The sequence below is a fragment of the Hypanus sabinus genome, chromosome 2 (genome assembly GCF_030144855.1).
Source record: "Hypanus sabinus isolate sHypSab1 chromosome 2, sHypSab1.hap1, whole genome shotgun sequence".
Lineage (NCBI taxonomy): Eukaryota > Metazoa > Chordata > Chondrichthyes > Myliobatiformes > Dasyatidae > Hypanus > Hypanus sabinus.
The window spans coordinates 178,744,972-178,769,321 of record NC_082707.1 but is presented as its reverse complement, the minus strand read 5'-3'; the positions used below and the strand labels follow the sequence as shown (position 1 = coordinate 178,769,321).

The following is a 24,350-nucleotide window of genomic DNA, read 5'->3' as shown; positions in this document are numbered from 1 at the left end:
ATCCCTTGCTCCTTCCTCTTCCCTCCCACCTTTCTTCCCTTCCTCCCTTCCTTGCCCCCTCCTCCCTTCATTCCCCCTCCTTCCTCCCTTCCCCTCCTTCCTCCCCTCTTTACCCCCTCCTCTCCCCTCCTTCCTGCACTCCTTCCACCCTTCCCACCTCCTCCCCTCCTTACCCCCTACTTCCCCTTCCTCCACTCCTTCCACCTCCCCTCCTTTCCCCCACCCCCTTCCTCTTTCCTCCCCCTTCCTCCCCTTCCTCCACTCCCTCCCCTTCTTCCACCCCCTTCCTCCTTCACCCTCCCCCTCTCCTTCTTCTCTCCTCTCTGCTTCCTATCCCTCTCTCCCCTCACCCCTCATCCCCTCCCCCTCCCTCCCCTCACCCCTCCTCCCTCTCCCCTTACCCCCTCCCCTCCCCCCTCCCCCCATCCCTCTGCCTTACTCGTCCCTTCCCCTTACTCCCCCCTCCTTCTCCCCTGCCCCTTTCCCCTCTCTCCCCTCACTCTTCCCCTCTCCCCCACCTCACTCTGTCCCCCCCTCCCCCATCTTGCCCTGACCCTCTCTCCCTCTGTCCTTTCACGCACTCTCTCCACACCGTACCATCACACTCTCTGGGATCAGACACAGTGAGGTTCCCTCCACACCATCCCATCACAAACAGCAGTGATAGTGATGTCATTGTTTTCTTTGGCTTGTAACAACTTGACTGGGTAAAATCTCAATGTTATTGAGTGCTGATGTGACTGTGCTCACTCTTTTATTTTCAGATCTGGTCGAAAGGTGTCGGATGAACTCGAGGAGTAAGTACCTCATGAAACCCTGCCTAGTCATGCTCTGGGGGCCCCCTTCCTCTAATCTTCCAGAGGGCGGCAAGTGGAGTTCAGGGTGTGTGTTTCTTCCGATTGACTGTGGCTGTCCATGACATCCCCCAGCCCTCATCTTGAGCATCTGAATATTAGCATTCCCTTCTCCCCACCCACCCTCCCCATATCTGCATCACCCTCAACCACCTGCTTTTCCCTTTGTCTTTCCCCCACCCTCACCCCCTCTGTCCCCTCCTCCTCCAGCTGCCAATCCTCCTGCCAAGTGAGGGGATTTGTGTGTCAGCTGGTTTGTATTTGTGTGTGTGTGTGATGGGAAGGTGGGTGTGAGTGTGAGAGCTTTAGAGAGGGTGTTGCAGGGATTTACCGGATGCTGCCTGGACTAGAGGGCATGTCTTATCAGGATAGGTTAATGAACTAGGGCTTTTCTCTTTGGAGCGAAGGAGACTGAGAGATGACTTAATACAAGTGTACAGTACAAGATGATAAAGAGACATTGATCAGGTGAATGGCCAGATACTTTTTCCCAGCACTGAAATGGCTAATACAAGGGGTATGATTTTAGGAAGACTGGAAGATGTATAAGGGGGATGTTTGGGGTAGGTCCTACCCAAAGAAAGTGGTGGGTATGTGAAACTTGCTGCCAGGGGTGGTTGTAGAGGCAGATGCATTAGGGATGTTTAAGAAACTTCAATGGACACACAGTTGATAGAAAAATGCAGGGCTGTTTAGGAGGAAAAGGTTAGATTGATCTTAGAATAGGTTATAATGTTGGCACAACATCGAATGCTGTGCTGTGATGATGTTCTCGATGTGTGTGAGTGTGAGATGCCGGGTGTATGTGTGTAGATGTGCACACTGTGAATGTGAACCTGTACTGTATTGTACACTAGTGATGTGCTCTGGGTGGAGAAGGTTTGTTGAGAAGGGAGGGGATGCTTGTTTGGTGGTCGCTTGCTGCACACAGCTTTAATTAACTTTTCTGTGAAAGGGTTCATTCAAACCGTGTTGGGGCACCATTCTGGACTGTATGTATGATCCTAATCTTAGTTTGTCCTCTCCAGCAACCGATTGAGGCCCCAGAGCCCTGAGGACTCAGATGATGATGGAGGTGAGTGTGGAGGTGCTGTGGATCAGGGAGGGGGGGAGAGATGGTGGTGGACTGAACTAGGATATCCTCATCAACAACCACAGAGTAAACTGTACAGCCACATACCTCCCCCACCATCGTAATTGTTCAATTTTCTGTCTGAATCAAAAAGGCAAAATAAGTAAAAAGAGCTGAATGTATCATCTAAATAAAAGATTAGGATCAAGAGCACACTTCACTCTGCCGCCTGTTTACTGATGAGGTTCTGCTGTATATCAATCAATCGGTTGTGAAATGGAATTTTGCCTTTGTTTAAGCTGCTGTGCTTGCCCTCTCATTCTTAGCTGTTAGGCTGGGACAGCGACGGTGAATATTTTGCACAATCATGTGTCGAATAAAAAAGAGCTTTTCATAAAGTGGCTCGAAATGAGATTAGAATTTGCAACCTAATGTAAAATGGCTGGTGCCTAATGCAAGCTATCTGTCTTCAAGCAAGCCATGACACTTGTGTTGAGGATGGCACTGAAGTGCTTAGTTTCAGTGATGAAGGGGTTTGATGAGATCAGGCACTCGATACCGGCCAGGATGCAGCTGCAACCTGTTGCTGCCTGGTCTGAGATAGGTCCATTCATCAGAGATGCTAGCAGCCCAGCAATTGGCACAGTGTGGAAACCCTCACTCTGTGTTTGACCCTGGGATTGTGAGATGGGACAGTGTGGAAACCTTCACTCTGTAACTGACTCCAGAAGTGTGTGATGGGACAGTGTAGAGCGAACTTCACTCTGCGTCTGACCCCAGAAATGTGTGATGAGATAGTGTAGAGGGAACTTCACTCAGTGTTTGACCCCGAGAGTGTATGTTGGGACAGTGTAGAGGGAACTTCACTCAGTGTTTGACCCCAGGAGTGTATGTTGGGACAATGTAGAGGGAACTTCACTCAGTGTTTGACCCCGGGAGTATATGTTGGGACAGTGTAGAGGGAGTTTCGCTCTTGTGTGATCCCAGAAATGTGTAATGAGACAGTGTAGAAACCTTTGGTCTGTGTCTGACCACTGGAGTGTATGATGAGATCGTGTGGAGGGAGCTTCACTCTGTGTCTATCCAGGAGTGTGTGATGAGACAGTGCAGAAGACTGTGTCTGACCCTGGAAATGTGTGAGGAGAATTGGAATTAGTTTATTATTATATGTCCTTAGGTACAGTGGAAAGATTGCCCTTCATGCTCACAAACAATAGAAAATCTGCAAATGATAGAAATCAGGACTTGACGAAGGGTCTTGGCCGAAACGTCAACTGTACTGTTTTCCATCTGAGCTCCTCAGCACTTTGCGTGTGTTTCTTGGATTTCATACCATTCATATAAATCATTACACAATGCATTGAGGTCGTACAAGGTAAAACAATTACAGAATGCAGAATAAAGTATAGTAGCCATAGAGAAGGTGTGAGGAGGTAGATAACAAGTTGCAAAATCATAATTTAGATTATGAGGTCCAGAATCTATCTTATTGTACTAGAGAACCAGAAGCTGCCCTTGAGCCAGGTGGTACATGCTTTTAGGCCTGATGGGAGGTCCAGGTCTAGGATTATGATGTCTGCTTTACTGAGGTAGTGAGATGTACAACCAGTCTTAGAGGGGAGATTGGTTTCACAGATGTGCTGAACTGTGTCCACAGCTCACTGCAGTTTCTTGTGGTCATGTGCAGAGCAGTTGCCATACCAAGCTGTCATGCATCTGGATGGAATGCTTTCTATAGTACATTGATAAAAATTGTAAGAGGCATTGGGTACAAGCCAAATTCCTTTCATCGCCCGAGGAAGTAGAGATGTTGATGAGATTTCTTGGCCATGGTATCTCTTTGATTGGACCAGAACCGACTGCTGGTTATGTTCACTCCTCGGGACCTGAAGCTCTCAATCTTCTCAGCCTCAACACCATTGCTGTAGACAGGGGCACATACACCACCCCTTTCTGAAGTCAAAGACTGGCTCTTCTATTTTGCTGATGCTGAGGGAAAGGTTGTTGTCATGATACCATGTCACTAGGCTCTCTGTCTTGTTCTTGTACTCCAGCTCATTGTTATGTCTTAGATAGGCACATGGATCTGTGGTTAAGAAGGCGTGCGGTGTATTGGCCTTCCTCAATTGTAGACTTGAATTTAGGAGCTGAGAGTAATGTTGCAGCTATATAGGATCATGGTCAGACCCCACTTGGAGTACTGTGCTCAGTTCTGGTCGTCTCACTACAGGAAGGATGTGGAAACCATAGAAAGGGTGCAGAGGAGATTGACAAGGATGTTGCCTGGATTGGGGAGCATGCCTTATGAAAACAAGTTAAGTGAACTCGGCCTTTTCTCCTTGGAGCAACAGAGGATGAGAGGTGACCTGATAGAGGTGTACAAGATAATGAGAGGCATTCATCGTGTGGATAGTCAGAGGCTTTTTCCCAGGGCTGAAATGGTTGCCACAAGAGGACATAGGTTTAAGGTGCTGGGGAGCAGGTACAGAGGAGATGTCAGGGGTAAGTTTTTTACTCAGAGTGTGGTGAGTGCGTGGAATGGGCTGCCGACAATGGTCTTTTAAGAGACTTTTGGATAGGTACATGGAGCTTAGAAAAATAGAGGGCAATGGGTAAGCCTAGTAATTTCTAAGGTAGGGACAAGTTCAGCACAACTTTGTGGGCCGAAGGGCCTGTATTGCGCTGTAGGTTTTCTATGTTTCTATGGATGAAAGTAAAATGGAGGATTATGGGAAATGTTGGGTGGAAAGGTTAGATTGATCATGGAGTAGGTTAAAAGTTTGGCACAACATTGTGGTTCTATTTTCTTACTTGCAATACGGCCCACTACATGGCATCATCTGCAAATGTAAGTGCTGTTAAGCAGGATCTGGCCATGTGGCCATGAACATACAAGGAGTAGAGGCTGAGGGTGCAACCTTGTGGAGCACCAGTGTTTAGAATAATTGTGGCAATTACTTGCCGATTGCAGTCTGTTGTTCAGGAAATCAAGGGAGAATCTACTTGCTGACTCCCAGGGTGTGGAGTTGGTGACAAGTTTGCTTGAAGTTAGAGTAGTAAAGGTGGAAACACGAGAAAATCTGCAGATGCTGGAAATTCAAACAACACACACAAAATGCTGGTGGAACACAGCAGGCCAGGCAGCATCAATAAGGAGACTGCCGACATTTCGGGCCGAGACCCTTCGTCAGGACTAACTGAAAGGAAAGATAGTAAGAGATTTGAAAGTAGTGGGGGGAGGGGGAAATGCAAAATGATAGGAGAAGACCGGAGGGGGTGGGATGAAGCTAAGAGCTGGAAAGGTGATTGGCGAAAGTGATACAGAGCTGGAGAAGGGAAAGGATCATGGGACGGGAGGCCTCAGGAGAAAGAAGTGGGGGGGGGGAGGGGGAAGCACCAGAGGGAGATGGAGAACAGGCAAACAACTAAATATGTCAGGGATGGGGTAAGAAGGGGAGGAGGGGCATTAACGGAAGTTAGAGAAGTCAATGTTCATGCCATCAGGTTGGAGGCTACCCAGCCGGTATATAAGGTGTTGTTCCTCCAACCTGAGTTTGGATTCATTTTGACAGTAGAGGATATTCTGATTCTGATATGTTTATCCATGGAAAAACTATCACCAACCTTATCAGCTCTGGGGATCTCTCATACACTGCCACCAAACTCATAGTTCCCACACCCTGCACTTCCCGTTTCTACCTCTTAACCAAGATCCACAAACCTGCCTGTCCAGGTAGACCTATTGTCTCAGCTTGTTCCTGCCCCACCGAACTCATTTCTGCATACCTTGACACTGTCTTATCCTCCCTTGTTCAATCTCTTCCCACCTATTTCATGACACTACTCATGCTTTGAATTTTTTCAATGATTTTACGTTCCCTGGCCCCCACCGCCTTATTTTCACCATGAACATCCAATCCCTATATACCTCCATCCCCCACCCGGACGGTCTCAAAGCTCTTCGCTTCTTTTTGGATTCCAGACCTAACCAATTCCCTTCTACCACCACTCTCCTCCATCTAGCGGAATTAGTTCTTACTCTCAATAATTTCTCCTTTGGCTCCTCCCACTTCCTCCAAACCAAGGGTGTAGCCATGGGCACCCGTATGGGTCCCAGTTATGCCTGCCTTTTTGTTGGCTTTGTGGAACAGTCCATGTTCCAAGTCTATACAGGTATCCGTCCCACTCTCTTCCTTCGCTACATCGATGACTGCATTGGCGCTGCCTCCTGCACGCATGCTGAGCTTGTTGACTTCATTAACTTTGCCTCCAACTTTCACCCTGCCCTCAAATTTACCTGGTCCATTTCTGACATCTCCATCCCCTTTCTTGATCTTTCTGTCTCCATCTCTGGAGACGGCTTATCTACTGATATCTACTATAAGCCTACAGACTCTCACAGCTACCTGGACTATTCCTCTTCCCACCCTGTCTCTTGCAAAAATGCTATCGCCTTCTCGCAATTCCACATCTGCTCTCAGGATGAGGCTTTTCATTCCAGGACAAAGGAGATGTCTTCCTTTTTTAAACAAAGGGGCTTCCCTTCATCCACCATCAACTCAGCTCTCAAAAGCATCTCTCCCATTTCCTGCACATCTGCCCTCACCCCATCTGCCCACCACCCCACTCGGGATAGAGTTCCCCTTGTCCTCACCTACCACCCCACCAGCCTCCAGGTCCAACGTATAATTCTCCGTAACTTCTGCCACCTCCAACGGATCCCAGTACCAAACACATCTTTCCCTCCCCACCTCTTTATGCTTTCCGCAGGGACTACGCGACTCCCTTGTCCACTCGTCCTCCCCATCCCTTCCCCCCGATCTCCCTCCTGGCACTTATCCTTGTAAGCGGAACAAGTGCTACTCCTGCCCTTACACTTCAGGGCCTCAGACAGTCCTTCCAGCTGAGGCGACACTTCACCTTTGAGTCGGCTGGTGTGGTATACTGCATCCGGTGCTCCCGGTGTGGCCTTTTATATATTGGTGAGACCCGACGCAGACTGGGAGACCGTTTCCCTGAACACTTACGCTCGGTCTGCCAGAAAAACCAGGATCTCCCAGTGGCCACACATTTTAATTCCATGTTCCATTCCCATTCTGATTTGTCTATCACTGGCCTCCTCTACTGTCAAAATGAATCCAAACTCAGGTTGGAGGAACAACACCTTATATACCGGCTGGGTAGCCTCCAACCTGATGGCATGAACATTGACTTCTCTAACTTCCGTTAATGCTCCTCCTCCCCTTCTTACCCCATCCCTGACATATTTAGTTGTTTGCCTGTTCTCCATCTCCCTCTGGTGCTTCCCCCTCCCCCTTTCTTTCTCCTGAGGCCTCCCGTCCCATGATCCTTTCCCTTCTCCAACTCTGCATCACTTTCGCCAATCACCTTTCCAGCTCTTAGCTTCATCCCACCCCCTCCGGTCTTCTCCTATCATTTCGCATTTCCCCCTCCCCCCACTACTTTCAAATCTCTTACTATCTTTCCTTTCAGTTAGTCCTGATGAAGGGTCTTGGCCGGAAACGTCGACAGTGTTTCTCCTTATAGATGTTGCCTGGCCTGCTGTGCTCCACCAGCATTTTGTGTGTGTTGTAGTAAAGGTGGAGCTGTAGTTAACAAACAATTGTCTAACATAGATGTACAAAAAAGCTGGATGAACTCAGCAGGTCGGGCAGCATCCGTTGAAAGGAGCAGTCAACATTTCGGGTCGAGACTTGATTTTTCCACATGATAAGAGGCATAGATCAAGTGGACAGTCAGAGAACTTTTCCCAGGATGGAAATGGCTGTTACGAGGCAGCATAATTTTAAAGTAACAGAAGGAATGTATGGGGTTGGTGGATGTTAGGAGTAAGTTTCTTTTTACACAGAGTGGTGGGTGCTTGGAACACACGGTCAGGGCTGGTGTTAGAGGCAGATACATCTGAGAGATTTAAGAGACTCTTAGATAGGTATGTGGGTGAAAGAAAAACAGGCTATGTGGAAGGGAAGAGTTAGATTGCTTTTGGAGTAGGTTAAAATGTCAGGACAACACCGTGGGCCAAAGGGCTTAAACTGTGCTGTAGTGTTCTATAAAATATTCCTGAAGTTGGTGGTGGGACATATGTCCCTCTAAGTGAAATTTCAGTACCAGGAGCAGGAATGGGTCACTAGTTCCCCTCAGCTTCTGTCTGGTCTCTACTCCATGTGAATACCCACCAACAGACCGATGATGCCTTTCTGTCAAAAAATCTTTCTGCCTCTTCAGGTATCACCAAAGACCTCCTCCCACCAACTCTGTGCTGTCGAATCACTCAGCTTCACCATGCTGATCCCTGTACTGAGTGACTCCCTTGTATCCTGTACCTGTCAGCATAGCTGGGCCCCAGTGGATCACTGCCTTTCAGTGTCATCTCCTGGAACAAGGACAATTCAGGGGTGACTTGTCGGTGTCAAGGATCTGGAGGTGACATGATGGTGAGCAGTCACCCTCAGGAGGCAGGTTCAGTGTTGCAAGGGACGAGAAGAACATTAGAAAGTTTTTGACAAGAACGGGCCATTCAGTCCAACAAAACTTGCCAAATTCCTATTCACGTAGTGCGTCGATGGACAGGCTTCAGAGGAGTGGGGCGGGCGACAGATTTTTAGATCAATCCCCACAGCTGGAATCTGATCCCCAGCACAGCCCCAGTACCGTGTGCTTCCTGTGACTCTGACTGGACTGCACCTGTACTCCACTGCAGACATCCCTGTCATTCCGGACCTGGAGGAGGTACAAGAGGAGGACCTAGCCATGCAGGTGGCTGCCCCACCCAGGTAGGCGCAGTGAACACTGGGCTTCCCGCATGCTCCCTCCCCCACCCTCCTGCTGCATGGTGGACTACAGCTTGGGCTCACCACCAGACCTCATGTCTCCCCCCACTCCAGCTGTCTATCACCGCAGCCTGTGTTTCATCCACAGCTGTAACACATAGTGATAACCAGCACCAGTAGTCCACCCCTGTAACCTGCACTTACAACCTACACATAATCTACGCTTATAATCTACACCTGTAGTCCACATGCAACCTGCGCTTATACCCCACACTTATAACCCACACTTATAACCTACACCCCTTTTAAACCTCCACTCTCAGTTTAAACATGTGTTCTCTAATTATAGACTACCCTACCCTGGAAAAAAGAACATTGACTATCCATCTTATACCTTATGATATTATAAACCTCTCTGAGGCCATCCTTCAGATTCCTGCGCCCCAGGGCTGTCCAGTCTCTCCTGATATCTCACATTTCATGCCCCCATATTGAACCTTTGAGAAGTTCAATCAGTACAATTTGCAGGCCTAATTATTTAGAGTGGGATTTCAGGTTGGGGTGAGGGAAGGGGTGGGATGTCTGGATTCAGTTGGTGTGTAGAGGGTTGGGGACTGAGACAGGGAAGTGCATGGATAATAATCAGGAAGGGAAAGTGGAAAGCTCCCTCCACCCCTCCCTGCTATTAGGGAACCTGCACTAATATTGGATAAGGTGTCACGGTGGGAGGTACCCAGTGGCCGGGTCACTGAGGAGGGAGATACCCTGTGAACAGGGTCACTGAGGGGGAGATACCCTGTGCATTACTCACTGAAGAGAAATGTTCCCAAGACCAGGTACATCAATGAGGGTGATACTCTTTGCCGAGGTACTCCAGAATTAACCAGCCAATTCTCTCAGTGTCCAGGTGAATCGGGTGATGACATACCGTGACTTGGATAATGATTTAATAAAGTACGGAGCATTCCAGACTCTGGTGAGTGCATTATTCTTGACCATACCTGACATCAGAGTGGGTTAGTGCCAGGAGAGACCATTTCCAACATTGGGAGTGGATTAGATCCAGGAAAGATCAGTTCTGACACTGGGAATGGGTTGGTCCAGAGAGATCGTTCCCAACACCAGGAGTGCTTTAGTCCCAGGAGAGACCATTCCTGACATTGGAGTGGATTAGTCCTTAGAAAGAGTGTTCCTGACACTGGCAGTGGGCTATCCTCACATTAGGAGTGAGCTAGTCCTGGGAGAGACCATTCCTGACACCAGGAATGGGTTAGTCCCAGGAGAGACTGCTCCAGACACTGGATAAGGGTTAGTTCCTGGAGAGACAATTCATGACACTAGGAGGGGGTTAGTCTCGAGAGAGACCATTCCTGACAATGGGAGTGAGTTATTCCTAGGAGAGACTATTCCCAACACTGGGAATGGGTTAGACCCAGAAGTAGCTGTTCTTGACACTGAGAATGGGCTAGTCCCAGGGGAGACAATTCCCAGTACTGGGAGTGGGTTAGTCTCAGGGGAGATCATTCTCAACACTGGGGGATGGTTAGTCCCAGGGGGAATTGGTCCCAACACTGGGAATGGTCAAGTTCTGGACATACTGTTCAGGGAACAGTTGTACCCAAACTTCTGCTATGGCTGTCCATCACCCTGTACTCACTAGTCTCTGGGCTTCATGTTATCAAGCACTGTTACTCTCCAGTGTTCACTGTTTATGAGAGACTGCCAATCTATCCAAGTGTTTGGCCAATATCTAGCCCCACACATGGCCACCTGTCCAGTTTTGTCTGGGAAGGGTTTTTGGGTGGTGAACTATTGACAAATGCCTGTGCTGTTTTTACAGGATGGAGACATTGACCTGAAGCTGCTGAGTCAGATGTTGTCAGCGGAACAGGATGTCCGAGAGGTGAGGGATCCTCAGTACCTGGCATCTGCCTGGGGTGGTAAATGTGTGACCAGGCTTTTAGCATCTGAGAGAGAAAACAAACGAGAAAGAGAGAATGAATAGGAGGGCTATAGATAACACGAATGAAGGAACAAAGAGAGAGGGAAAAAATAATGAGAGAGTATGAGGGAGAGAAAATGAAAGTGAATGAGAGAGAGCAAAAGAGAGAAGACGAGAGAGGAGAGTGTGAAAGAAAAGAAAAAACAGAAGTGAGAAAAGAAAGCTCGAGTGGTTGACCAAATGCCCACGTGGCTGTGATCACCTCACTGTTGGGGTGGGAGAGAGGGATGTGGGGAGAGTGGCGATAGAAGGAATGAGAAGAGTTGAGTGGATGGGTGGTGAAGGGATGGTAGTGGGGAATGGTAGAAGGGGTTGGGAGGGTGTGGTGGAGGTTTTATTTAGGGATACAGCACGAAACAGGCCCTTCCAGCCTAATGTGCTCAACCACCCAGCAATCTACCTATTTAACACCAGCCTAATCAAAGGACAATTTACAACGGCCTATTAACCTACAGTCTGGTACATCTTTGAACTGAAGGAGAAAACTGGAGAACCTGGAGGAAACCAACACAATTCACAGGGGGAACATACAAACTCCTTACAGATAGCGCTGAAATAGAACTCTGGAGTGCCCTAGCTGTACTAGTGCCATTCTAACCGCTACACTACCATGGTATCCTAGGTGGAGGGGAGGGGATGCTGGTGGAAGGGGTTGAAGGCTAGTTAGCAGAGGGCTGATGAAGGAGAAGAAGGGACGTGGAGGGAGTGAGGAACAAACAAGGGGAGTGATATTGGAGCCATGAGGTTCTCAAGGATGGGGTAATAAGACCAGAGAAAGGTGGAATTGCCCACTGGCTCTGGCAGTGTCTGCAGAGAGGAGCAGTTTATGTTCTGGGTGTAATCACAGCTCGGAGATAAATGGATGGAAATTGCTGAGATCAGAATGAGAGGGAGGTGCCCTGTGGTGTGTGGACAGATGGGGAATGGCTGTGTCTGTGGGGTCAGATGGAGGATTACAGTGACAGCAGAGGGCTCGGGGTCAGACCCCAAGCCGTGGACTGACCACAGGTCTCACCTGATCTGGTTTTGGTCTGCAGTACACAGGAGGTAGTGATGTGACTACTGAATGGCCTGAAACTCTCCAGGATCACCTGCATATTTCTGATCTCCAGCCCTGATACCAGTCACTGTGTGTGTCACCCATTGTTCAGTGTGTTTTACCTATCACCCTGTATGTGTCACCCATTGCCTTGTTTCCCTCGCCTTGGGCATGTCACCTGTCGCTCTGTGAGTTTGTCTCCCGTTGCTCTGTGTGTCACTCTTTGCTCTCTGCGTGTGCCATCCGTGTCTGTGTGAGTGACCTCTGTCACTGTGTGTCACCCATTATTCTTTGTGTATGTAACACCTTGCTCTATGTGTGTCACCCTTCGCCCTGTGTATGTGTGTGTCTTCCGTCCCATAGCTCTGTGTGTTACCTTGCTGTGAATCCATGAGTTCCCTGGATACTGAAGCTGGCTGGTCTTGTCATTAGAGGACTGTGTATGTGTGTGGATGGGTACTTAAGAGGGAGGGAGGAATGGGGGGAGGTGTTTGGCTGTTGCTTGATTTGTTCTGTTTTGTTATGTTCTGTGGACATACTGTAGTGGAGATGGAATGTGTGGCTGGTGCTTCCATTGTTGGTGCGTTGGTTGTTAATGATGCATTTCACTGTATGTTTCAATGTACATGTGACAAATAAATCTGAATCGGTTGTGCCCTTGTCCAGGAGGACGAATGCTGGAGCTGGGACCAACTCTTTACAGAAGTGTCCTCGGAGCTACTGACAGAATGCGAGGAGCGCAGTGGGCAGGACGAGGAGGACCTGAGGCTGCTGACAGCTCACTCCTGACCAGGAGAACACGCAGGCCTGTCCTCTGTGGCTTCCTTTGTGTTTGGGGCTTGCCTCTGACTTCACGCTCTGAGGCTGTAAAATAAGAATTTGCTTTTATACCTCTTATCTTCTATTGATCTAATTTGTTGCTTGTGTTGTGGTTAGTGAAGGGCTAGCTGAGTGCCTATCACAGTGTATTCACTAATTGCAGTGTGTAACCAGCCTCTCACACAGATACACATTCTCATCTGCACCATAATTACACTCAATGTGTGTGTGTGTGTGTATGTCAAGAAACTGCAAGAGTCAAAATACATTGATGGGAGCTATTTACAGACCTGCGAACAGGAGCCAGGATGTAGGGTACAAATTACAACAGGAGATAGAGAAGGTATGTTCAAAAGGGCAAAGTTACAATAGTTTTGAGGGACTTCGATATGCAGGTAGATTTTTTAAGATTGAGTGGGATCTCATTGAAACATCAAATATTCAAAGCCCTATATAGAATGGATGTAAGGAGAGAATGTTTCCCATAGTGAGGGAGTCTAAGACCAGAGGGCACAACCTCAGAATAAAGGGGTGTCCCTTTAGAACTAAGATGAAGAATTTCTTTAGTCAGAGGGTGGAGTACCTGTGGAATTTCATTACCGCAGACGGCTGTGGAGGGCAAGTCAATAGATCTATTTACAATGGAGGTTGACAGATTATTGATTAGTAAGGGACCAAAGATTATGGGAGAAGGCAGGAGAATGCAGTTGAGAGAGATATAAATCAGCTATTTATGGCAGAGCAAACTGAATGGGCCAGATGGCCTAATTTCGCTCCTGTGTCTTATGGTCTTATGTTCACATATCTACTGTGCTACACACGGGTACACTGAGTGTTTCTGTGTTTGTTGTCTCTCACACACATGCACGTACTTTATCTCATGGTTCCCTCTTCCACACTGGGAAAAATTTTCACCCTGCACAATCTTTTCTAAAATGACAGCCTGTCCTGCTCTCTACCTAGAGCCCCCTTTTGATCCCCAGAGTAATTCCACTGTTCTGTTCTTTAACCTACAGCTCTGTGTCTGTCCCCAAACTAATCCCGCTCTAGCTCTCTACCCAGAGCCTTGTGTCAGTTCCCGAACTAATCCCTCTGTCCCACTCTCTATCTACAGACCTGTGTCAGTCCCCAAACTAATCCCACTGCCTAGCTCTCTACCCACAGCCTTGTGTCAGTTCCCGAACTAATCCCTCTGTCCCACTCTCTACCTACAGCCTGTGTCATTCCCCAAACCAATCATACTGCCCCGCTCTATCTACAGCCCTGTGTCAGTCCCCAAACTAATACCACAAGACCTTCCCTCTCCAGGCAATACATTTTCAAAACCCAGACACATGTCATAGCCCAGCTCTTTCCTCACAGTACTGTGTTGGTGTCTAAATAATGACTGTGCCCACTCTACCTGCAGCCTTGCATCAGTTCCCAAACTAATCCTACCACCCTGCAGTCTCCTCCCACAGCACTATGGTTGTATTCAGACTAATACCATTCCCTCTCCAGAACCTAATGTTGTACCCGAAACTAACCCACTTGCCCCACCAAGTCACTGCAGACCCATCTATCCCCAAGCTAAACTGACTGCCTGTACTCTCTCTGGAGCCCTGTGTTCAAAACCAAACTAATCCTGCTGCCCATTTCTGTCAGCGCAACCCTGTCTCAGTCCCTAAATATAGACAGTGTCCCACACTATCTAAATCCATATTTTCAACGATTTTTCCAAATCCACCCAACTATTCCCAGTGTCTCGTTCTCACCCCACACCACTGTGTCGGTCCCCAAAATAATCCAACGCTCACATTCTCCCCACATCCCTGTGTCAGTCCCCAAAGTACACCCACTCTCCGCTCTCTCTAGAGCTGTGTCAGTCTCCAAAGTACACCCACTCTTAACGCTCTCTCCAGAGCTGTGTCAGTCTCCATACTCATCCCACTGAAGGTATAGCGCAGGGCAAGGGGCTATTTGTCATCTGATATGGCTGTGGGGAGAGAGTGGGAATGGGAAGTATTTGAGGACTGACACAGGAAGGTAGGAAGAGACCTCTAGTTTTGACATTTCTATCTAAGGGGAAAGAGACTATTGACCCTACCTGTGCCTCATACAATTTTATAAACCTCTATCGGTTCTGCCCTCAGTATCTGACAGTTCAGGTAACTCAACTGTGTCTGACCTCTCCTTATATTTAATACTCTAGACAGCATATTCGTGAATCTCTTCAGTACCCTTTCGAAAACCTTCACGGCCTTCCTATAATGGGTTAACCAGAACAAGAAACGTGAGGACAGACTAGCCAAAAATATAAAGCAGGACATCAACATTTTTTTTTAGTTATATAAAGAGTAAAAGCGAGGTGAGAGTTGATATTGGACCACTGGAAAATGATGCTGGTGAGGTAGTAATGGGGGACAAAGAAATGGCAGGCTAACTTAATGGGTACTTGCATCTGTCTTCACTGTGGAAGACACTAGCAGTGTGCTAGAGGTCTGTGAGTATCCGGGAGCAGTAGTGAGTGCCATTGCTGTTTGCAAAGGGGAAAGTGCTAGGCACACTCAAAGGTCTTAAGGTGGACTTGGACCAAATGGATTACATCCCAGAGTTCTGAGAGAATTTTGCTGAAGAGATAACAGATGCATTGGTCATGATCTTTCAAGAATCACTTGATTCTGGCATGGTCCTGGAGAAGTGGACATCTGCAAATGTTACTCCACTCTTTAAGAAGGCAGGAAGGCAAAAGAAAGGAAATTATAGGCCAATTAGCCTGACCTCAGTGGTTGGGAAAGTGTTGGAGTCTATTATTAAGAATGACGTTTCAGGGTACTTGGAGACTAATGATAAAATAAGTCAAAGTCAGCATGGTTTCTGTGAAGGGAAATCTTGCCTGGCGAAGCTGTTAGAATTCTTTCAGGAAGTAACAAGCTGGGTGGACAGAGGACAGACAGGATGTCACTTACTTGGATTTTCAGAAGGCATTTGATAAGGTGCCACACGTGAGGCTGTTTAACAAGGTAAAATCCTATGACATTACAGGAAAGATACTGGCGTGGATAGCAGAATGGGTGACAGGCAGGAGGCAGTGAGTGGGAATAAAGGGGGCCTTTTCTGGTTGGCTGCCAGTGGTGTTCCTCAGGGGTCACTATTTTTACCATTGTTTGTTAATGATTTGGATAATGGAATTGATGGCTTTGTGGCAAAGTTTGCAGGTAATACGAAGATAGGTGGAGGGGTAGGTAGTACTGAGGAAGCAATGCAATTGCAGCAGGATTTAGACAAATTGGAAGAATGGACAAAAAAGTGGCAGATGGAATACAGTGTTAGGAAATGTATGATAATGTATTTTAGTCAAAGGGACAATAGTGCGGACTATTATCTAAATTGGGAGAAGGTTCAAACTTCAGAGGTGCAGAGGGATTTAGGAGTCTTCATGCAGAGCTCCCAGAAGGTAAGTTTACCCATTGAGTCTGTGATAAAGAAGACAAATGCAATGTTTGCATTTATTTCAAGAGGAATAGAATATAAGAGCAAGGAAATAATGCTGAACCTTTTTAAGACACTAGTCAGTCTGCACATGGAGTATTGTCAACAGTTTTGGGCCACAAATCTCAGAAAGAACATGTTATTGAAGAGAATCCAGAGGAGGTTCACGAGGATGATTCTGGGAATGAAGGAGTTAACATGGAGCTTTTGGCAGCTTTGGGCCTATACTCAGTGGAGTTCAGAAGAATGTGGGGGCATCTCATTGAAACCTACCAAATGCTGAAAGGACTAGAAAGGATGAATATGGAAATGCTTCCTATGGTGGGGGTGTCCAGAACTAGAGGGCACAGCCTTCAAATTAAGGGGTGACGTTTTAGAACAGAGGTAAGGAGGAATTTTTTTAGCCAGAGATTAGTGAATATGTGGAATGCTCTACCACAGGCAGCAGTGGGGGCCAAGTCCGTGGAAGTATCTAGGGCGGAAGTTGATCATTTCGTGATCAGTTAGGGCATCAAGGGGTATGGCAAGAAGGCAGGTGTATAGGGTTGAGTGAGATCTGGGATCAGTCATGATGGAATGGCAGAGCAGACTTGATGGGCTGAATGGCCTAATTCTGCTCCTATGTTTTATGGTCTTAATCCACAGTGTATTTTCAGCATTTTCTATTGTTGTTCTGTATTTGCTGCTTTAAGGACAGGGCCCAATTTAAACTTTTGAACATGAGATGATTATAAACTAGAATGAAAGGATATTGTTCTCCACATTTCAGAGTCACTCAAACAGAACCAGGACAGGCACTTTGCGAAACTTGACCATGTGAACTGGCAAGGAACCCTTGCCACTAATCCCATTTGCCAACACTTGGTGTGTAACCTTGTGTGACTTGGCCATTCAAGAGCTCCACTAGCTATAAACATGACATACTTATCCCCACCACCTACGCAGACAACAGTTTCCAGACCGCAGCCACCCTCTGCGTGAAAACCCTTTTCCTCAGATTCTAACTAACTCTTAAAACATTTTAGATGTTTCTCATTACCAGGGAAAAGTTTGCACTATGCACCCTGTCTATGCCCCTGATATTTTGTAAAGAAGTGAGAACTAGTTGAGGCCTTAAGTTCCTCGGTGTAAGACAACCAACACTTTCTGCTGGTCCAGCCATGTGATGCAGCAGCCAAGAAGATGTACGTTTGCTTCTACTTTCTCCAAAGGCCAAGGACATTCAGTGTACTCTAACCAGTTTTCAGAGGTGCAGCATTGAAAGCTTCCTGTACAGATGTATCATGGCTTGGTATAGCCAAACCTGTAGGCATTGCAGAGTTAAGAACCCAGTCCAGCCTCCCTTCCACCATCTCTGTCTGCACTTCCCAGTGTCTCAGGGAAGCAGCCAAGGACCATTCCCAGCCTAATCAGTCTTTCTTCTCCCCCCCACCCTCCCATCTGGCAGAAGTTTATGAAAGTTTAAGAGCACATATCACCAGACTTAAGGACCGCTTCAAATTCACTGCTATCAGACTCTTGAATACACCTTTTGTACATCAAAAGATTAATTTTGATCTCCCAATCTACCTTTTTTATCAAATTGCAGTGCACTTCCTTTCTGTACATTTTGTTTTCTTTTTACTGCCTTGATGTACTTATGCACAGAATGATCAAAAACAAAAGCTTTTTATTGTATCTCAGTACACATGAGAATGGCAAAACAGCACTAACATATATCAGTTCATCCCTTCAACAAAAGGGCAATTACTTTACATAAGTTTTATATTCAAATTCAAGTTGCCATTCAACCATGCACAGGAACAGACCAAGCAAAGCAGCGGTCCTCTGCTGCCAAGGTGTAAAACACAGTCCCTACAGTCACACACAGCGCATATAGCACATATAATTATGATAGCAGAGAAACAGAGTTACAAAAAATATAATAAACTGATAACAGAGCCCAAACCCTGAGTGTCGTGGCCCGTAGATTGATGCTTGTCTTCCCGGGAGGGGACAGTAGAGGGCAGCACCATCAGGAGGTGCCTAGTACAGAATCCAGCGGCACAAAGCATCCGGCATCTCCTTCGCTGGCAACATGAGGCCTTGTCTGCACAATAACTGAGGAAACGCAGCTCCCTTGCTGTCGCTTCCACCAATCAACCAGTGAATAAGGTTCACAAGTGTTCTACATGATCAAGGTACATCAGGGTCTTTCTTGCGATCACAAGGAAAATGACAAACCCAATCATTTCCACCATTTGTTTGATCATTTGCTGCCTGGGTACCTAAAGCAGGGGCACAGCAGGATACACAACAAATCCAGTTCCACCACTATCCAGATTCCCTAGTGAGGTAGACCTGCTGTACTCGATGTTCTTAATATCCAGCACTGTCTTCTGATGGTTAAAAAAAGTCATAAAGAGCAAACAATTGCACCTCTGTTTGGACCCAGAGAGGTGTTGTGCCCAAGCACATCTTGCTGGAAGAATATTGAAATTATTTAGTATGGTGATAGAGTAATAATTATTTACAATAAGTCAGCTTGAAGAACCTGAAACCTTAAGGTCCTCTGTCGACTGTCATTGCAGTGGCTTTTGGAAGCCTTTCTTCTGTGTTTTAAAACGCTCTAAGGTGTGTTGAAAGAAAGCCACAATAGCCAGAGGATCTATCTTGGATGCTGCCCCTTTCCTCAATTTACTGATCACAAAGTGTCTTGGGGGGTGGAGTTAACTGAAAACAGTCTCCTGCGTAAGGTACTAGCTACTCTTTGATACATTTTGTCAGTCTAGCAGGGAGCAATGGCGGAAACATCCTCACCTGCTGCATCTGATACCACTGCTCCTCCAGGACTTGTCAGGATCTCCATTAAGTAATGCAGCACTCAACGCAAGTCCTGGCAACTTGGCCAATAGTGGGCTGCCATCCTTCCTGTTGATGTCCAGTACAGTGCTAGCAACGAGACATTATTTTCAACCTATTTGCTGGGAAACTCCAACTTTCTGACTCCACCACATTCCTGGAAACAACAGCCCCTGCCTGAATCTCATGCTGGTCCTGACTTTCATGTATCTCACCCACAGAAGATCTGGGCTTTTGTAGCTTGTAATTTATCAGTTTAAGTGGAATGTAATACATTGGTTGAATACATTTCTCATGCTGCTATAAATATACATAGGATTCCATTTAATTGGGACATGTTGGGTCCAATACATTTTGGCCCAATTCAGCAGCTGCCTCAATTGGTCAGAGCCATTACTTGTTAAACTACCCTAATCCCTAACAGCAAATTAGCATATCCGGCCAATGTTCCCTGCCTTGGTAGCAACGCTCCCTTTAACTTGTAATGACCAGTTTCTACAAAAATCTTGTTCTGTACAATTTTTTGTCCAGTGACAACAACATGGGTGTACTGAAATTTATATGTAGGGTTATTCACTTTAACAGCTGGCAAACCAATATCAATAACAACATTGATGTCCTCTGGGCTTGATCAGTGTTGCTCTCATTCACTTGCAGTCTCACAAAACATATGTAGCATGCCTGTAGTGGGTAATGAAGGATTTTCTTACTGGAGCTTTTTCACTCCAGCCATATGTGATTCATTTGCTAAATAATACTTTAAAAAGTCAAGTTTCCAAATATCACTCCACTTGTTTCCATTTGCAAATTCTCCGGCAACCTTTGCATCACAAACACATCCATTTCAGAGAACTGGAAAAGGAAATGTGATTGTGTACGATTATGAAGTATACTGAACATGCCAACAAGGTAGAAGGTGACAACCTTTTGTGTGCAGTTTAAATTCCTTTGTGTGCTAGTAGCAAAAGATGTGTGCAACCACACACCTTAGAGGGAACATAGTTGCTGACCCATATCTGACCTGTGCAACTAACTCATCCCTAACACTAAATCCTGATTCATACCTCAACTTATAACATGAACCTTCATCACTAGCCCAAGCTCTGTCTTGACCCAATTCTCAACTCCTGACCCTGACTGACCTTATTTTACTTGGATTTTCATGAAGCTACTGAACAAGATGGTATTGCAGTAAAGATTGGATTGAAGATTGGCAGTCAAGAGGCAGAGTGGGAAGAAAAGGGGCCTTTTCTGCTTAGAAGCCAGTGACTAGTGGTGCTCTACAAGGGATGGTATTGGGATTACTTGTTTTCACACTACATCAATGATGGCTTTGTTGTCAAGACAGCACATGATATTAAGATAGGTGGAGGGGCAGGTAGTTTTGAGGAAGCAGGGAGTCTGCAAAAGGACTTAGGCCAATGGTTCCCAGTGGGTGATATCACCCCCCCCCACAGAGGCAGTTGGAGATTCTAAGGGGCAGCCAGGGGGCAACTGGGAGATTGTAAGCTTAATTTAAAAAATGAATTACTTATTATAGGTATTTGATCCTCCATACCTGATAATTACAATGATCATTTAATCAACTCAAATCTTACTAACCCACTGTTCTCTTAGACTTTGCTCAAAGCACATTATAGTTGTTGAAAAGCAATGTAACACTTCTGTATTGGCATATCATCAGATATCTGGACTGAAGAAATCGTACTATTCCCAGGCCCAGCCTTTGCATTATTGCTGTTCAGTACTCTAGTACGGTGTTAGCTAGTACATTTCCCATAATCTAATCATGCAGTGATGCAATTCGATGGGGTAAAGATCAGAATCTGCCCTTTTAAAGGTCTTGACCACACTTCTCTAGCCCAAAGTTCAACTGAGATATCGCTGCCCCACTTTATCTACCTTCAGGTACTGTTATGAATGTACCACAACTCTGAGGGGCCGAAGGGTGCGGGCTAGCCCCCTCCTTTGTGAGAATCGCAAGAGCATTATTGGGTTGGGTCAGAGGACCCAGAAAATGAGAGAGAGACATGGCCATTGTCTCCTGGAGACAACGTTTGTGGATTGGGGACTATGCTACGTGCAGGCCCTCGGGCAAAGTGTGCTGGTTGAGAGAGAGATTGCATCACCCCAACCTGACTGACATCTACTACCCGGCGAGTTAAGATAAAAGAGGGGCAGTAGGGACAGCCCCTCAGACGCACCAGAAGAGACACTAGCGATCCCGTAATAGCGGGAAGCCATTTGAAGGAAGCCACGTGCGTTCGGTTCCCTTGCCCGGGGGCTGGTACCATGGTACCATGGAAAACGACTTGGAACTAACAACGGGGAACCAACTCCCCCCCGACTCAACGGATTGGCCTCATAAAGACCCGGGCAAGTTTCAAACCGTCTCTCTCTTAAACCAAAGAGCTGCAGCTTGAAAGGACAGTGAATTTTATCTTTCCATCGGACAATACAATATCCCCTAGATAGAGCTATTGCTTAATTGATGATGATTATTATACCCGCGTTTTTGATTGAGTTTTGACGACGTATATTATCTGAATGCCTGTATTAATCTTATTTTTGTGCCTCTTTATAAATAAAGACTTTTAAAAATAGTACCATCAGACTTCAACGGACCTCTCTATCTTTGCTGGTAAGTGATGCAGTTACGGGAATGTCGTAACAATTGGGGTTCTCGTCTCGAGATTTGAAACCAAATTGGGGAGCCAGTGAATCGGGCTTGTAAGTCCAAACTTGGATCTGGTACGCGGGTAGCCAGACGGGAAACCAGCAAAGATGGACGTGGATGAATTTATAGAAAACCCGACTCTGGAGGCACTAGAGGCGGCGACCAAATCGGACTTGGTAAATTTGGCGAAGGGGTTAAACCTCGTCAATGAAAAAACGGGAGGTGCGAAGGGCCATAACTCAGTATTACATCGAGAAGAATGTATTTGCAGCTGAGGTATTGGAAAATATCCCTGAAAAAGTACCAGCTAGTGGGATGGCTCAGTTAGAGTTGTAGAAATTAAGGTTGGAACATGAAATTAAGTTAAAGCAGCTGGAAGCAGCCGAGAGAGAGAGAGAAAAGGCCGACAAACAAAGGGAGCATGTGCGCCAGCTAAAGGAGTTAGAGGTGAAACGGGATCAGGAGCTCCAGCTAAGGGCGTTAGAGGTGAAACGGGATCAGGAGCTCCAGCTAAAGGAGTTAGAGGTGAAACGGGATCAGGAGCTCCAGCTAAAGGAGTTAGAGGTGAAACGGGATCAGGAGCTCCAGCTAAGGGCGTTAGAGGTGAAACGGGATCAGGAGCTCCAGCTAAAGGAGTTAGAGGTGAAACGGGATCAGGAGCTCCAGCTAAAGGAGTTAGAGGTGAAACGGGATCAGGAGCTCCAGCTAAGGGCGTTAGAGGTGAAAAGGGAGCAGGAAAGAGCTGAGAAGCAAAGAGATCATGAACTTCAGTTAAAAAAGCTGGATGCAGCCGAGAAGGAGAGGGAGGCAGAGAGACAGAGGAAACATGACTTGGAGATGGAGAAGTTAAAGCAAGAGCAACGCGGTCAGGGGTCAGACCGAGAGGAGCGGTTTGATGTTAGTCGGGCGTTGAGGTTAGTACCCCCGTTCGAGGAGACGGATGTTGATGTTATTTCTTGCTTTTTGAAAAGGTGGCAGTGAATCAGGAGTGGCCCAGAGCACAGTGGGTAGCGTTGTTACAAAGTGTGTTAAAGGGAAGACACAAATGGGCATATGCGGCGTTGTCCATGGAGGAGGAGAGTTATGACAAAGTAAAGGCGGCCATTCTCCGGCCTGAGCTAGTACCTGAAGCATATAGACAAAAGTCCAGAAATTTACGAAAAGGGTGGAATCAGACGTATACCGAGTTTGCCCATGAGAAGGGTGTGCTCTTGGACCATTGGTGCACCGCAGAAATAGTGAACGAGGATTATGGGCGTCTCAGGGTGTTAATTTTGATTGAGGAATTTAAAGGTTGTGTTCCGGAGGAGATCCGGATGTATTTGAATGAGAAGCCGAATAAGTCCATCTCAGAATTTGCTAGGTTCGCAGATGAATATGCCCTAACCCACAAGACAAAGTTTTCCTCAAATAAAAGTTCCCCGAGAGACCGTGGGAACGATCGAGAAAGTCCACCGGCTGAGGCAGAGATCCCACCGGGAGCTAGTGGTAAGGTTAAGGGGAAAAGGCCAGACTGCCAGAGATTTCAGGGCTTGACCTGTTTTAATTGTGGGAAGAGCGGGCATGTTGCGTCTCGGTGCTTTGCTCCGAGGAGGGAGACAGGAAAAGGGAAAGCAGCAGTCCCTCTCGGATGTGCAGTGGTAATCAGTAGATCGACAAGAGAGTCCCGGGTAGACAGAGTACGAGAAGGGTCTGAGACTTGTATGTCACACGGAACCGTATCTGTGAGGGATGGAGACACACCAGTTCCCATACGGATCTGGAGAGACACGGGGGCTGAGCTGTCGTTGATCAGCAGTAAGGTACTAGAGTTTGGTCGAAAGACGAGAAATGGTAGCTGTAAAGGGAATAAGTAAAAGGATAGAAATGGTGCCTTTATATGAGGTCATTATGGATTGTGAGCTGGTGTCTGGACCCGTTGAAATAGGGGAGTTCCCGAGAACTGACGCGGACGTCCTTCTCGGTAACGATTTAGCAGGAGGTAAGGTTTATGCCGACCCGCCGACCGGTGAGTGCGGTGGCCCCGCCCCTGGAGTCCCAGATCTATCCTGCATGCGCGGTCACTCGCAGCCTGTCGAGAAAGGCAGCTGAGAGCGAGAGCAGTTTAAATCCGGCCGGTTTTGATTTGGCCGAGACGTTTCTACCGACCTGTACCACGAGGGTGGTAAAACGAAGAGTAGTAAAGTCAAAGAGGGTAAGGGAGCGGAGGTAGATCTGCCCTTAGCGAGGAGAAAGGTCCTAGAGGCAGAAAATAACGATGAGGATACGATAGAGCGGTTAAGAGGTCCAGAGTTGGACAGGGATGATCTGGTTTGGCAGAACTGTTAGAAGAAGTTGAAAATTCTAAAGGTGTTCCTAATAATGAAAAGAGGGCAGTCTAGATGAAAAGGATGCCCTTACCTTGAAGAAGTCTGCTGGGTTGGCAGATGAGGTTGTTTCAGCCCGCGGGGTTTAGTTTACTCCGGAAGGGAGCTGCCCAGAGAGTACCTGGGAGGATCGGGGGAAGTTAGAATTTGAAAAGGGTACGGGTATTGAAAGCCTGGAAGAGGCCAATGTCCCGTTTGAGTGTGTCCAAGATGGGGATGCACGTGGTACTGAACCGAGTAACGGAGCTCAGAAAAAGTCTGAGGTATCTGATTCAGTGGAACGGGACGGCCGTCCTTGTGGGTCAGAAAGACTTGGTTCAGTGGAAAAAGGGTTAACCTTGGTAACCGTGGGAAGTGAGAGTTCCCAGGTGTTTGTGCTCGAAGGTGTGTTAAAAGTTAATGCAGAATTTAAGAATGG

The 24,350-nt window shown here is 46.9% G+C and overlaps 1 protein-coding gene across 1 annotated transcript in view; it reads left to right on the top strand.

Moving 5' to 3' along the window:
• The window catches only part of LOC132387946 (intraflagellar transport protein 43 homolog A), a 28,740-nt gene extending 16,087 nt beyond the window's left edge, over positions 1 to 12,653 (top strand). Inside the window, exons 4-9 of the mRNA XM_059960265.1 lie at positions 765 to 797; positions 1,883 to 1,929; positions 8,648 to 8,720; positions 9,618 to 9,693; positions 10,558 to 10,620; positions 12,425 to 12,653. Of these exons, the coding sequence (XP_059816248.1) occupies positions 765 to 797; positions 1,883 to 1,929; positions 8,648 to 8,720; positions 9,618 to 9,693; positions 10,558 to 10,620; positions 12,425 to 12,547 (415 nt within the window). The 3' untranslated portion in view covers positions 12,548 to 12,653. The remainder of the gene's footprint in view (positions 1 to 764; positions 798 to 1,882; positions 1,930 to 8,647; positions 8,721 to 9,617; positions 9,694 to 10,557; positions 10,621 to 12,424) is intronic.
• The last annotated feature ends 11,697 nt before the right edge of the window (positions 12,654 to 24,350 follow it).